Source organism: Mercenaria mercenaria, chromosome 12, assembly GCF_021730395.1.
Source record: "Mercenaria mercenaria strain notata chromosome 12, MADL_Memer_1, whole genome shotgun sequence".
NCBI classification, from domain to species: domain Eukaryota; kingdom Metazoa; phylum Mollusca; class Bivalvia; order Venerida; family Veneridae; genus Mercenaria; species Mercenaria mercenaria.
In genome coordinates, this window is record NC_069372.1 from 79553188 (window position 1) to 79570228 (window position 17041).

Below are 17041 nucleotides of genomic sequence, written 5' to 3' on the forward strand. Positions count from 1 at the left end.
GCTCACCCTGAGCCTTTGGCTCAGGTGAGCTAAAAATGATTGGCCACTGATAGGGGTAAATATGGCGGCAGTTAGATGAGGGGTGACTGCTGAAGCGGGTAATAATATACAGTATAGGCGTAGGAAATAGAGATAAATATAATGGCACCTTTACTAATCCTACCAGGTGTTCTGTATTACAAAAGTGCTTCTATTGTGACATTTTGATACAAGCAAAACTGTATTATCTGCACTATTAATTACTTACTGGTACTTCATTTTATTATTGGCTTGTTAAAAGTTAATTTTTTACAATATGTAAGTTGACAGAATCATAGGAACCATGTTTTGAGGGGTAAATCAAACACAAATGAATAAATCCTAAATGTTTTTGTTGTGCAAAAAAGTATGATATTGTGTCTAAAACAGTTTTTATTTCCACTCAATTGTGTAATTGCAAGGGAAGTAAATTCCTAATGAAACATTCAAAAAGGGAAAGCCTACTTATACTTTATTTATAATTCCCATAGTCCTTGGTTGCTGACAGATTCATCCATACACAGAGCACTGACTAAAGAATACTGAAAACTGAAGTCATGTTTATAAAATCTGATTCTTAAAAGACAGAAAGTGGAAAAAGAAAATACAAACTTGTCATTATTGGTGAGTTCCTCATAGACCAGATTGCTGACACACACATACAGACATTCTAGTTCCTCGTACTTTGATGCCACATTAGAGCTGACTGGTTCTGTTGCGAAAAAGCTCTTCAGTCGTGATTACACACTGTACTCCTTGTAACCTTGGTGTTTGGACAGTTCATACAGGCAGCTTTCCCTTTTCGTAGAGGCTTAAAGCTGGCCAGTAACTGATGTTTTTCCTGTAATAAACGAATGTCATAATGGCTACTTTTATCAATTCAGAAACTCAGTGTCTTATGAATACTTACAAATAATCTATCATATACTGGGAAATCATCTAACATTGTGGGTAATTATTTTGCTGCTAAAAACAGCTGTTTCATTATGGTATGTATTTGTGGTTTTCCACTTACCAAAACAAAAGGGTCATCATGACCCTGGATTGCTCACCTGAGTATTATGAGCTACATGTTTCAAATGTCAAACTGATGCTAAAATATTAAGAAAGTAGGTCAGTAGGTCACATTCATGGTCAGAAAAAAATTCTAGAGTAAGCCAACTGTGTCATATGATGGGTTGACTGTGTGGGAGAGGTGTAATAACCAAGATAAAGTGAAAGTGTATCACATCTTTAAACTGAAATTCTAAGTAAAAATGCTGCATAACCGTAAGAAGTAGTGCCAAAGTTATGGATATTGTGTTACACAATGTTGGTGATGATAGATACTAACTTATACAAGAGCTCGTCGAACACGAAATGCCCCCCTTGATGCATTTAGTAATTGCACAAGGAACAGAAATTATATGCTTACTGTAAACAAAAGTACTACCATTCTGGTTTAATCTGACCTTGACCTTTAACCTATTAACCTAACAAGAGATTACAGATTGATCTTGGCGCCATCCACTGAGCCATTTTTAAATGTTCCAAATTTCAAGACTAGCTCAAGGTCAAAATCAAAGTAAAATTTTATTTAGGTACAAAACAATGTGTATGTGGTCCAAATTTGAAAGCGGTGGCTTGAGAAATGTGAAAGCAGGTCACTAGATCAATTTCAAGGTAAAGTTCATTTCGGTAAACAGAACTATGCATGTGCCTCAAATTTGGAGGCTGTAGCTTGAGAAATGTGAAATTAGGTTATAGATAAAAATCAATGTAAAATTTCAATTCAAAACAAAAAAATATGCATGCAGTCCAAATTTGAAGCCTATACCTTCAAAAATGTGAAAGTAGGTCACTAGGTCAATCTTAAGATCAAAGTTCATTTCGGTACACAAAACTATGCATGTGGTTCAAATTTGAAGGCTGTAGCTTGAGAAATGTGAAAGTAGGTCACTAGGTCAAAATCAAGGTCAAATTTTATTTCGGAACACAAAACTATGCAAGTGGTCAAAATTTGAAGCCTGTACCTTCAGAAATGTGAAAGTAGGTCACTAGGTCAATCTCAAGATCAAAGTTCATTTCAGTACACAAAAGTACGCTTGTGGTTCAAATTTGAAGGCTGTAGCTTGAGAAATGTGAAACTAGGTCAAATTTTATTTTGGAACAAAAAACTATGCATGTGGTCCAAATTTGAAACCTGTACCTTCAAAAATGTGAAAGTAGGTCACTAGGTCAATAACAAGGTCAAAGTTTTTTTCAGTACCAAACCTATGCATGTGGTCCAAATTTGAAGGCTGTAGGTACAGAAATGTGAAAGTAGGTCACTAGGTCAAGATCAAGGTCAACTCATGTCAAGGTTCATCTTGCTACTCAAAACTATACATGTGTCCAAATTTGAATGATGTAAGTTATGGAACATGAAGATTCTAAGTTTTTCCCTATATAAGTCTATATGAACCATTTGACCTCTGAGGCAGGGCCATATTTGACCCGAGAGGGATAACTTGAACAAACTTGGTAGAGAACCACTAAATGATGCTACATTACAAAATACCAAAGCCACAGACTTTGCGGTTTGGACAAGAAGATTTTCAAAGTTTTTCCCTATGTAAGTATATGTAAACCATGTGACTCCCAGGGCGGAGCCATATTGACCCTAGGGGAAAAATTTGAAAAATCTTAGTAGAGGATCACTAGTTTGATGTCATATACAAAAAAATCAAAGCCCTAGGCCCTGTGGTTTTGGACAAGAGGTTTCTCAAAGTTTTTTTCCTATATAAGTCTATATAAACCATTGACCCTAGGGGTGGGGCCATATTTGACCCCAGGGAAAAAATCTAAAACAATCTTGGTAGAGGACCACTAGATTTGCTACATACCAAATATCAAAGCCCTAGGCCCTATGGTTTTGGACAAGAAGATCAGAAACCATTTAACTGTTCCTGGCCAATGTGACCTTGACCTTTGACCTAATGACCTCAAAATCAATAGGGGTCATCTGCTGGTCATGGCCAACCTAACTATCAATTTTCCTGACACTAAGCCCAAGCGTTCTTGAGTTATTGCCTGGAAACCATTTTACTGTTCCTGGTCCAGGGTTCATACAGACAAGGCCAAGTCAGATTCAAGGACTTTTCAAGCACTAGTCTTATAGTTTTCAAGGACTTATTTATAAATAATACTTACACAGACTTGTAAATTCTAGCCGTCATTCATTGACGCCATTTTAGTCAGGGGAGACAACGCTAACAGAAAGTACGAAACATTCGTAGCCAAACTTTGCTTTCGTCCCGAACACATTCGACCTTTTTATTACGGCGTTTTCGTAGCTCTGCCCATTGCTCGAAACTTGCCGATTTTATTCTAAAAGATTTACTTTTGATTTTCAGGGAGATTTTAATTGTCTAGCATACGAGAAAATAAGAAATTCAAGTACTTTTCAAGGTCTTTGGGCAATTTTCAAGCACTTTTCAAGACAAATTTTGTTTTCAAGGACTTTTCAAGACTGCCCTTCATTTTCAAGTACTTTTCAAGCCTGTGCGAACCCTGTGGTCACTGTGACCTTGACCTTTGACATACTGACCTCAAAATCAATAGGGGTCACCAGCTGGTCATGACCAACCTCCCTATCAACTTTCGTGACCCTAGGCCTAAGCGTTCTTGAGTTATCATCCGGAAACTGTTTTACTGTTCAGGGTCACTGTGACCTTGACCTTTGACATACTGACCTCAAAATCAATAGGGGTCACCTGCTGGTCATGACCAACCTCCCAATCAACTTTCGTGACCCTAGGCCTAAGCGTTCTTGAGTTATCATCCGGAAACTGTTTTACTGTTCAGGGTCACTGTGACCTTGACCTTTAACATACTGACCTCAATATCAATAGGGGTCATCTGCTGGTCATTGCCAACCTCCCTATCAACATTCATGATCCTAGGCCCAAGCGTTCTTGAGTTATCATCCGGAAACCGTTTTACTGTTCAGGGTCACTGTGACCTTGACCTTTAACATACTGACCTCAAAATCAATAGGGGTCATCTGCTGGTCATTGCCAACCTCCCTATCAACTTTCATGATCCTAGGCCCAAGTGTTCTTGAGTTATCATCCGGAAACCGTTTTACTATTCAGGGTCACTGTGACCTTGACCTTTGACATACAGACCTCACAATCAATAGGGGTCATCTGCAGGTGATGACCAACCTCCCTATCAACTTTCATGATCCTAGGCCCAAGCATTCTTGAGTTATCATCCGGAAACGGATAGGTCTACATTCCGACCGACCGACCGACCGACCGACATCTGCAAAACAATATACCCCTCCTTTTTCAAAGGGGGGCATAATAAGTTTGAATCAAATCCATTCAGTAATAAATTGTGACAATGCATCACAACTTTAACCTGAAATTGTATGTATATGGGGCAAAATGTATTAAATATTTGAGTTATGGGCCTTGTGTCAGAATGGTTCATCAACAAGACAAGTATTTTAATTTAAATCTAATCCATTTAGCAATAACAGAGATAGACTGAATGTGTAGTTTCAACAAAGTAGATGCATTAGTTTTAGAGATTATAATTTCCATGCAAACATTTAACCTGCTGTTTTTTACCTTTGCTGAAATATAATTCAGAGTTACAGGACATGCATGTTTTTAAATGTTTTATCCACTCAATAACTTGTTTCAATTCATTATCTGTACTGATATATGGTGGGGGCAATTTGTATGCAAAACTTTAACCTAGATTTATAAAGTCCAAAAAGTGGAATATTTCTTTTGTAATTCATATAAAGGACTTGATGCTGTAACCTAGTGTTTATCACATGAAAATTGAGTTTGACATAGTATCTGCAATGGTTAACAAGAGGGTCATGATGACCCTAAAGCCCTCACCTGAGTAATATGAGCTACATGTTTCGAATGTCAAACTGATGATAAAATACTAAGAAAATCAGTAGATCACATTCATGGTCAACAAAATTCACTTTATGATTTGTGCGCAAAACTGTGTATGTCATCAAAATTTCGAGGATGTATTTTAAAAAAAACAAGAAAGTAGGTCAGTAGGTCAAGGTTACAGTCGAGTGAGATCATATTACTTGGGGTCATCAGGTAATTATAATTAAACAGTCTTGGAAAAAGCATCAGATGATTTTTTAAGTATTTTTCCTATATAACCCACATAATAACTAAGTGACCCCAAAGCTCTTTTAACCCAAGGGGCATAATTTGAACAATTTTGGTAGAGGACTACTAGACAATGCATCATACCAAATATCAAAAGCCTTGGTCGTATGACGCGAATGGTATTTTGTTAGTTCCCCCCCCCCCCCCCCCCCCCCCCCCCCACATGATGGACATATAAAAATCGCACTGTCCGTCCGTTCACGCATGTGTGCTTCTGGTAAATTCTTGTCCGAGATGTAAGTCTTCCATCCATAAAGGGATTTTGAAATAACTTGGCATAAATGTTAACCATAATGAGATGACGTGTCATGCGCAAGACCCAGACCTCTAGCTCCAAAGTCAAGGTCACATATAGAGGTCAAAAGTTAACATGGTCTGTTTCGTGTCCAGTCCATAACTCTGCCATCCATAAAGGGATTCTGAAACAACTTGGCACAAATGTTTATTATAATGAGACAATTTGTCATGCTCAAAACCCAGATCCCTAGCTCCCAAGGTCAAGGTCACACTTATTAGTCAAAGATAAACAGGGTATGTTTCTTGTTCGGTTCATAATTCTTCCATTCAGTAAGGGATTTTGAAATTACTTGGCATAAATGTTCATATTAAAACGACGTGTAATGAGCAAGACCCAGACCTCTAGCTCCAAGGTCAAGGTCACAATTATAGGTCAAAGGTTAATATTGTGTGTTTCTTGTCTGGTCCAACTATAACTCTGCCATTGATGAAGGGATTTTAAAATCACAAGGCATATATGTTCCATATAATGAGAGGATGTGTCATGAGTGGGACCCAGACCTCTAGCTCCAATGTCAAGGTCACAATAAGAGGTCAAAGGTGTTTCTTGTCTGGTCCATAACTCCATAAATGATTTGACACAAATGTTAACCATATTGAGCAGATGTGTCACGTTTATGACTGAGGCTTCTTAGGGCAGGGCCAAGGTCACAAAATGATATTAGTATGTGATTTTTTGTGCATACAACTGCGGCATTCTTGGGCCTACTTGGGAGGGGGGGGGGGAGGGGGGCATTTGTTACCAATAGTGACAGCTTTTATTTTTCATAATTATTATAAGAAACTTTAAGTTTATTTAGTTCTTTAATTTGCCACCTAAATATATATTGCCTTATAAAAAGGTATGGGTATAGATTTATCATTACATTTTCACAAGAAATGATATCATAATATACTGTGATCAGGCAAACGCCAAGAAGACACAATGAAATGTGCTAAAAAAAACTGCGCACACACCATCGAGAAGATATTAAAAGCTTCAGTCTTCTTGACAATGAAAGTAATGAGTACAACTAATCAAGAGGCTTGTAGTTCCAGGCCTCTGTTTTAATTGACATGGCAACGACTTGAATAAATATTATATAGTTTAAAGTCGTTCTAGTCCTCCAAATCTGATTCACGTGAAAAAGTTGTCAGATACTTGTGGATGTAAATGCAAGTATTGAATACAGGAAACTGACAGTTTTCACGAATGAAAGGTCAACAAAAGAAGAAATGTAATTTGAACAGTTTCCTATCTATTGCCACTACCTAAAAACTGCCTTATATGTTTAAACTGTCAATCTTACTTCAGACAAGTTAGAATGTATCATGATCATTAAACTGGGCTATTTTCTAAATTTATGTGTGTGTGTGTGTGTTCGGGTTTAACGTCTTTTTCAACAATTTTTCTGTCATATAAACGACGGTGTCTACTTGTAGCAGTGAGCACAATGCCCAACTTTATAGTGCTGCCTCACTGGAATATCACGCCGTAGACACCTGGCATGATACCCCACCCAGTCACATTATACTGACACCGGGCTGACCAGTCCTAGTACTATCCCCTTAATGCTGAGCGCCAAGCGAAGAAGCTGCTAGTACCATTTTTTACGTCTTTGGTATGACGCGGCCGGGGATCGAACACACGACCTCCCGCACTCGAAACAGACGCTCTACCACTAGGCTACCGAGGCAGTTCTAAATTTATGTTTCAAGTAATTGTACAGAAAATTATCACAATTTACAATAGCAGATTAATGATTAACCTAGAGGAAATTTGTGTTGTTTGTATTTTTTGCAATTATATCATTGTCATTACTTTTCTTTGTAAAATAAAATGTCCTGTTTCATCATGAAGCATTCTTCTCCTAGACGGACGAGTTTGCCCGTATACACTTTCAGACAAATATCAAGACCTGTTTAGGATTTAATGTTAAAACTTTATATATTAAGTAAAGTCATGTTTAGAACAATTTTCAAGATACGTAAAACTAGTTGGAAATTTCTCATTTAAAATGTACTTTATTTTGAAACAGAGTAAGTTAGTGGTACTGTATTTACGGTGTCAGTCACGCGTTCAGCTTAAATGACAGGCACGGAATTCTCATGATTCTACTGTTTCAGTCACTTACGCATAACTTTAAATTTTGTCTCTGACAAGTGCGTGTGCCAACAATTCGACTTAGTGGTTAGAGCGTTGGACTATCATCCGAGCGACTGGGGTTCGATTCCCACTACAGGCACTTGAGACTTTTCATCATCTTCGTGTGAACAGTAAAGGTAGGTCAGGTCTGGAAATTGTTATAGACCTCTTAAGTGGTCTATAAGGTGTTTATAGACCTCATCGGAACAAAGAAACTGGAAGGTAAATTCAATTTATTTCCATACAAGCAATTAAGCCTGGTGTGTGAGTCATTCTGTCAAGAACTTTTGCTTACTATTATGGTGAAAGCCACATGTCTGTAAGCAAACACTGTTACACAATACTTACTTTAACTGGAGGTATACATGCAGTTAATTGACTCATAGAAGGTGTCTTCAGCACAATACTTAGTGCAGGTGATTTCAAGCTCACAGCCACTGGAATAAAGGCACTCTCATCCTGAAGATATTAATATAAAGAAAAGAAAAAGCTGCCAAAAGAATGAAAGAAACATGGCTAAATTTAATATTGCATGTAAATTAAGTTTTTATTAATATTATGTATTCATCTTATAAAATATGAAAGGTAATTTTACAAAATGTTTTCTCTTTACAAAAAACAGTGAAGTAAAAGTTTCTGAAATGCTTACTAAAATTACCTACATAAGAGACACTATCAGAATGTTCAAGGTTTATTTATTTAGACACAGTTCAAAACTTACTGGTTATCAAAATATATTCTAGATTTTACAGTGAAAAACTTTATTTAAATGTACAGTCAAACTTGTGCTAGCGACCACCCCTGAATAGCGACCACCTGTCGACAAAGAACGGTCGCTGGTCCCCCGTAGAAAAATACTCATAAAAAGGCCGTGAATAGCGACCACCTGGTGACCGCGACCAGCGACCGGCCCGATTCATTCCCAAGGGTCATATTTGCCCCCAAATAACGACCAAGCTGGACCGTTCCGGCATAAAAAATACTTAAGGGGACGCATATTGCTACATTCACAGTTCATACAGAAATGCGGAAGGGGTGCATATTCAAGAAATCGATGGTGGGAAAATAAAAAACATATTCCTAAACTGATATAATACTGATGGACACCTGTAATATTCAGTATTTTGTGGATAAGGATGTGGTACTATGAATGTAATAGGAAAACAGAGGTCTTTGTGAAAGTACATTCAACACAAAATATTAAGCTTTTGTTAAAGGAAAAAACAGGTTTTTTACAATAACAGTGTTCCAAATAATGTTGAAGGGATGAGATTTTCTTTCTAACACACCAGGTTTGATTAAACATGTAAAAATTTACGCCACGTCATTTCAGCTCGGGATGGACGCCATATTTCTCATTGATAAAAATGTAAACAAAAAAAGTCAGAGTGGGATTAGCATTGCAAGGGCATAACATGACATTCTACACAATGAATACCTTAGAACAGATATCTAAGATGCTACACAGGTCAGGCGGGTTAAATGCATAATGGCGATCACTTGAAATTCATCCTGAAAAGGTGGTTAATTTTTGTTTAATTACATGGTTTTTAATTTTCCCACGACTCCTCGGCGATTCACTGCAAATGTATTACTGCGCCGGACGAAAGGTAACTCTAATAAACAACGGGAGACAACTTAGGTGTCAGCATGTGTACAATTTTTAAAAAAACATGTCGATGATTATAATTTCTTATCAAATAATGAATCCTATACAGATATTCGTCTTTAATATTAGAAAATTATTAATTTCTGTGGACATTTGTCAAAAAATATTACTTACATTGGACTACTTTGCGCATCAAACTGGTTTCCGCTTCAGTTGTGAGGCACTTCTGTTATACTATTTGACAACAATAACAAAACACAAAATGAATCAATAAAGTCACTTATAAACCGACTGCTACTTAAATCAGTGTAAGTAATGTTGTTGTTACAACATTATACATGTTCGTTACGTTATGAGATAAAGTTTATCTTGAACTGCATAATCCATTAATTACGTTTAGATGATATTGCATTTACAACTTATTTGACACCATTTTTTTACGTGAATGACAGCATTCTCGTGCAACTCGTGCAAACAGAGTTATGAAAAGTATGGTGGAGAATTCAAGGACAAAATATAAATGACATTAAAGTGAGGATAACTGTATATTCGTTCAGTTTTGATCATTGACATGCCTGCTGTTAGTCGAACTAATCCGACGTATACAGTTTGTTTTTATATTGTGACGGTCAAACTGTAACAGTCTAGCCTGCTGTGTATTAGTAACTTTTGTGAACAAGATTAGAACGTTACTTTTGCACATATACACATTGATTGGACCTCTCAACCAAATTTCATACCTTATTTTAGGGATTTTTAAGACAATACATTTTCAAAAGTTTGTTGAATGTGTTTTGATATTTAAGTGCATTGTAGTTCATGAATACCAAGTTAAAAATTAATAATGGCAACATTTCTAGGCCCTTATTGTAAGCCACTAGACTTCTGTAATGATAAATGTTTAATGTATTAAGGGGAATATACTCTTTTAGTTTTGGAATGTGGCATTCCTTGACCACCGTATCTTTTCTTATGCACTACTTTGTAAACAAACTAAATAATGTGTTTTAGCTTACATAATTGCGAAATGAAAAGCAAGACAGTGACCATATTTCACATTCTTTCTTTAAATTAGAATCTGTAGGACATTGATAAATGTTTGGACAAGGTGAAGCACTATTATTTTCGCACCAAAAAGTCTTAATTGTTGAGTTTGAATGTACACAATAAGTCTTATGTAATTCAACAATAACTTTCTTGTTTCAGTTTTCTCATTTTTATTTTAGTGAGCAATCCTTTTTGTACTTATAACAGTTGAAACAGTATCCATTTCATGTACCAAAACCTTGTACTTTTTTGCAGGTAAATTTTATCATACCCCACCCACTTTTTTCTAATTTCAAAGTATGCGTCCCCTTAAGTTCCGCCAAATTTTCACAACTTTTACCTTATAGCAAACATAACTAGAGCTATCACTAAAGGTGATGAATGTACCCCCCGCATGCACTGACACAGTAGATTGCAATTTGATGCACACAAGATTGCATAATTATGTGGACTGTATGTATATAGACTGTATGTATACAGTATAGTAACAAAAAACAAAGTCCCATAACTATGCAGAATATTTATCTAAAAGAATGTAACATGCACCATGCACAACTAGGGTTGGTACTGATCACTTGTGTGAAGTTTCATTAAATTGTGTGCAAGGGTTTGGTAGATTAGGCACGCACAAGATTGCATATGCAGACTGTATGTACATAGTATGTTAACAAGAAACAAAGTCCCATAACTCTGCAATTTTTGTCGCTGAAAGAACCTAACATGCCCCATGCACAACTACTGTTGTTACTGATCACTTGTGTGAAGTTTCATTAAATTGTGTCAAGGGGATGAGGAGAGATGGTGCGCACAAGATTGTGTCTATGTATATAGTATAGTAACAAAAAAACAAAGTCCCATAACTCTGCAATTTTTTTTTCTAAAAGAACCTAACATGCCCCATGCACAACTACTGTTGGTACTGATCACTTGTGTGAAGTTTCATTAAATTCTGTCAAGGGGATGAGGAGAGATGGTGCGCACAAGATTGTGTCTATGTATATAGTATAGTAACAAAAAAACAAAGTCCCATAACTCTGCAAATTTTTTTTCTAAAAGAACCTAACATGCCCCATGCACAACTACTGTTGGTACTGATCACTTATATGAAGTTTCATTAAATTCTGTCAGGGGGATAAGGAGAGATGGTGCGCACAAGATTGCGTCTACGGACAGACAGACATTTATTTATTTTATTTTGTTGGGTTTAACGTCGCACCGACACAATTTTAGGTCATATGGCGACTTTCCAGCTTTAATGGTGGAGGAAGACCCCAGGTGCCCCTCCGTGCACTATTTCATCACGAGCGGGCACCTGGGTAGAACCACCGACCTTCCGTAAGCCAGCTGGATGGCTTCCTCACGTGAAGAATTCTACGCCCCAAATGAGGTTTCGAACCCACATCGATGAGGGGCAAATGGTTTGAAGTCAACGACTCTAACCACTCGGCCACGGAGGCCCCGACAGACAGACAGACAGACGGACAGACAGACAGACAGACAACCTGAAACCAGTATACCCCCCCTTACAACTTTGTTGTCGGGGGGTACAATAATTACTGCTTGATTGAAAATTTGCAAGTTTGCACCAGCCGAATTAATACAACAATTAACATTTTATCAGCATGATAATGGCTGACTGAGAAGTGACCCTTCCCCCTGAATAAAGACCAACTGTGAACAAAGACCACTTTTGCTTGTTCCGAAGAGTGGTCTTTGTTCACAGGTTTGACTGTAATTCAAATACAGAAACAATAAGCTACTGCACAACCATTCTATACTAATATGAAATATCAGGTTTTTGCCACTGGTTTACTTGAATATTTTACTTAATCCTATTTTACTTTGTGTGGCTTTCTACTTGATGAATTATCACTGTATTTTGTAAACTATCTTTTACAAATTAAAGCCACTTAAAAAAAAGACCTTCGGTTGCCACTGTGAGATACAAAAATTAACTTTAACCTTGCCATTGTAATTTACAAATTAAATACACTAAAATTCTTGCCACTTTGTACAACAAAATATCACTAGCTAATGTACCATGCCACTGTCTTTAACAAACAAGAGGACCATGATGGTCCTGAATCGCTCACCTGTCACCACATGACCCAGTTTTGAGTATGATGTCGCTTTTTCTATTATTTGACATAGTGACCTAGTTTTTGAGCTCATGTGACCCAGTTTGGAACTTGACCTAGATATCATCAAGATAAAAATTCTGACCAATTTTCATGAAGATCCATTGAAAAATATGGCCTCTAGAGAGGTCGCAAGGTTTTTCTATTATTTGACCTAATGACCTAGTTTTTGAAGGCACGTGACCCAGTTTTGAACCTGACCTAGATATCATCAAGGTGACCATTCTCACCAATTTTCATGAAGATCTCATGAAAAATATGGCCTCTAGAGAGGTCACAAGGTTTTTCTATTTTTAGATCTACTGACCTAGTTTTTGACAGCGCGTGACCCAGTTTCGAACTTGACCTAGATATCATCAAGATAAACATTCTGACCAACTTTCATAAAGATCCCATGAAAAATGTGACCTCTAGAGTGGTCACAAGCAAAAGTTTACGCACGCACAGAAGGATGCACGGAAGCCTAACCCTGCCACTGCTTTACAAAATCTTGAGTTTTACAGTCCAGTCATATTGTTTTAAACTAAAGTTTGCTTAAACCTTTTGAATTTAATATTCACTGACACAATTTTACAAAATAATTTATTCACCATTCATTCACTGTTCATTCTTTCATTGCATTATACAAGGTGGTTCATTTAACATACATCCAGTGCAGTAAATATTACAACATTATTTTAGCAACTATTTTCATTTAACATTCACCTCATGATAATTTCTGTAGATTTTTAAAAAGCATTATAGTTTTAAAAACATTCAAAAGCTTAAACCCAGATTTCATAACCAGAAGTAATAAGCATTCAATTAAACTTGTCAGCTGAGATTTTCTCTTACTGGCTACAGTTACACTATAACATGGCAATGTAGTGTCTCCAGACTGTCAAGTGTGACAGTGGCTATAAAACAGTACAGTCAAGGACACAAGAGAATCTTGCAGAAGTGTCTCGTCAGCAGTCAGAATAAGCAACACAATCACACAGCTCAAACACACAAAACAAATACAAAACTCTGTAGGAAGACCACAACCAAACATATTTGTACTTAATATTCAACCTTTCATTGCTGCTGTATATCAAGAGTGGGTCTTTGAAAAAGAAACTTAAAAACTTAGCTGTCTAAATGCTCTAGTAAATAGTATGGAGGAAAAATCATTGGTGCAGTGTCTGGGGAAATGGTGCCTCTTCAAAAACTTTAACTGTAGAAAAACTTAAGTGCAGTGCATTATATTGTTTACATTCTGTTTTGAGATACAGTCAAACCCATTTTGAAGTTTTTAAACAATACACCTAAAAAGTTGTGAAAATGATTCCAGACCAAATGGTTTGGACATTTTTTAAGTAGGTTCTGCCTTTAGACTACAGGTTGCTGCACTAGCTTATACAAAAGAAACACTGCAATCTGTTAGAATGAAATGATCACTTATTAGATTATTTCTCCATTTATTAAATAAAAATATTATGTCAATCACTATATAGATCTAAATAATTATGTACTATAAATGCCTTTTTCATGAAAATGCGGTTTATATAATTTTCTGTTTTTGTGCTTATCCAAAAAGATAATAATTCAGCATATCAACTAACTTGCTCAAAATCTGGAAAAAATACTTTTTTTGGTAACTTGTTACTGTTTGAGCTTCTATTAATGTTCAAGCTTAGAAAACATAAAATAAACTTCTTACTAACTGACCATTAATATAAATTTAGTGTGAAATCAAATGATGAACTGTCTGACAGTAGTTAAGCAAAATATTTTTCTCCCATTTCATCACTGATTATCTATCCTCACAGCAACACTGACAGAAAACTGACTTGGTGGAATTCCTTCCCAAATAACTGTGTGAGACAGTTCCTCCCCAACAGCTGTAAGGGACAGCTGGCTTGGTAGAATTCCTCCCCAACAGCTGTAAGGGACAGCTGGCTTGGTAGGATTCCTCCCCAACAGCTGTAATTGACAGCTGGCTTGGTAGAATTCCTCCCCAACATCAGTAAGGGACAGATGGCTTGGTAAAATTCCTTCCAAACAGCTGTAAGGGACAGCTGGCTTAGTTGAATTCCTCCCCAACATCTGTAAGGGACAGGTGGCTTGGTAGGATTCCTCCCCAACAGCTGTAAGGGACAGATGGCTTGGTAGAATTCTTTCCAAACAGCTGTAAGGGACAGGTGGCTCGGCAGAATTCCTCCCCAAAAGCTGTAAGGGACAGTTGGCTTGGTATGATTGCTCCCCAACAGCTGTAAGGGACAGGTGGCTTGGTATAATTGCTCCCCAACAGCTGTAAGGGACAGGTTGCTCGGTAGAATTCCTTCCCAATAGCTGCAAGGGACAGCTGGCTTGGTAGAATTCCTCTAACAGCTGTAAGGGACAGCTGGCTTGGCAGAATTCCTCCCCAATAGCAGTATGGGATAGGTGGTCTGGTGGAACTCTTCCCAGATAACTGTAAGGGACAGGTAGCTTGGTGGAATTCCTCCCCAATAGCTGAAAGAGACAGCAGCTGGCTTGGTAGAATTTTAACAGCTAATTTGAACAGAATTATAGGTCAGTATAGGACAGTATAGGACAGGTGTATGGAAGTTTGCTGGCTTGTGGAATATCCTCGGCAGCTGAGAGAGAGCTGGCTTGGTAGAATTCCTCCCCAATAGCTGTTTGGGACAGCTGGCTTGGTAGAATCTTCTTTTAAAGCCGTTAAAGCTGTTTTAACAGCTAATTTGGACAGAATTACAAGTCAGTATAGGACATGTGTATGGAAGTTTGCTGGCTTGTGAAATATCCTCCTCAGCAGCTGAGAGAGAGCTGGCTTGGTAGAATTTCACACGGCAGCAGTTTTGACAGTTAACTGGGTTGAGATTCCACTCAAAGAAGAACAGACAGCTATTTTTAGGAGAAGTATGGGACAGCTGCTAGCTTGGTTGAATGTCCACCTCCGCAACAGATCTGGACAGTTGGTAGTAAAGATAGAAAAACAAGTGAGTACAACTGAAACTTCAACATTAAATTTTGTTGTTTGCAAAACTGACCAGTTTCCATCCTATGGTTCTATCAAGAATATAAATCAGTGAGTCAGTTAGTAATGCCTAATTCAAAAGACAATTTTCTGATTGCCTTGACATTAGAATTCTTCACAAAAATTAATCAACTTAACAATCATAGACAAAAGTTATAAACTCTTACATTGTTGAACTTCTTAAATATTCAATGTAATAATATTTTGGAAGTGAATCTAGCCAGCAACCCAATGTCTAACTTCTTTACAAGTAAATACTGTTGCAATACTTCACTGATAGGAGGCCAACTTCCATTCATCAAATTCAAGAGCAAGTCTTTTATTTAAATTTACAGGTAAAGCCACTTGAGTAGGGTATAATTTTACTCAGAAAAAACACGCTGTGTTCTTTATCTTACAATGTTGATATTATACAACTTCAAAAGAAAGTGAATGGCTGATGATCTTCCTACATTCTACCATATCATCCCTGTCACTGAAATTTTGTCCAAAAATTATTAAGATGATGGCCAAATATTGCCCTTAAAATGTGTTGATATGGTAGTTTTCATAGAAACCCAGTAGCCAGAATTGAACTTTTGCCTTGTTCTACCATATCCCTAACAGCTATCAGGATTTAATCATTATCATTCATTAATAATATGAAACAGGAGTAGTTTAACCAGTAGCCATTTTGTATTTGGCTTTTATCACCAGTACTACAGTCCTCTAGCAATGAAATTCAGTGTTTGACCAAGGAATATCTTAATTTTGAACAACAAGTTAGAGTGAATAGCCAAAAAAACACACTGTGTTCAGTGTGCTATGACTTAACAGAATGTTCAGGTAGAACACTGAAATCATATAGAAATAAAAAATTGATAGGAAAAAAATCAATGTCCTACAAATGCAAAAAACAAAAACAAAACCATGATGACCAGCAACCCTCAGATTTTGATGTGTGGATTTTCACTAAACCAAGTAAATGGCCTGGCTACAACTGATGCAAACACTGTATGATATGGTAGTACCTATTACCTTGTTATTTTGAGGGCTGACAAACACTATCGTACAGTACTCTTTCACACTAACAGTGGCAGAAAAACACTTTATTCTACCTTATCATCCCTATCTGCTGAAATATAGTCCAAAAATAAAACCCTTAAAATGCAATGACATGGTAGTTTCTTGAAACCTGTAGCCAGTATGTCTTTGTCTTATCCTACCATATCCCTAACAAATCATTTCTAAATGAAGTAAGATATAGCTTTTCCATCTTAACTATGGTCTGTTATAATACCTGGCCTCCGCTTGATTTTGTTTAAACCGACCTGGCTATCCGTAAGAGTTGACAAAGTAAATGATAAGGTAGTATCCTTAACTGCAACTCAATTTTGGAGCATAAAGCATATTGGCAGACACCTTTCCTAAAATACTACTATGATTATTGCATTAAACTTAAAACAGAATCAATGTCCGCATCTAATTAACACTATAATTATGCTTTAGCTCTTAATAATTAGGAGAAATGATCTAATGACTATAGGCGACACTGTTACAGTGACTAATACCTTTCCTAAAGCAGTGGCTGGTATCTTCCTTCCAACAGTGGCTGACTCTTAAAATGTGGTTTAAGTTGCTACAAACATAAGA

At 36.9% G+C, this 17041-nt stretch overlaps 1 protein-coding gene across 1 annotated transcript in view; it reads right to left on the bottom strand.

Annotated features, from left to right (window-relative positions):
- Window positions 1-659: 659 nt before the first annotated feature.
- LOC123535105 (uncharacterized) overlaps window positions 660-17041 on the bottom strand; it is a 32207-nt gene continuing 15825 nt past the window's right edge. Inside the window, exons 3-4 of the mRNA XM_053520416.1 lie at window positions 7963-8073; window positions 660-859 (exon numbers count right to left, since the gene is read on the bottom strand). Of these exons, the coding sequence (XP_053376391.1) occupies window positions 749-859; window positions 7963-8073 (222 nt within the window). The 3' untranslated portion in view covers window positions 660-748. The remainder of the gene's footprint in view (window positions 860-7962; window positions 8074-17041) is intronic.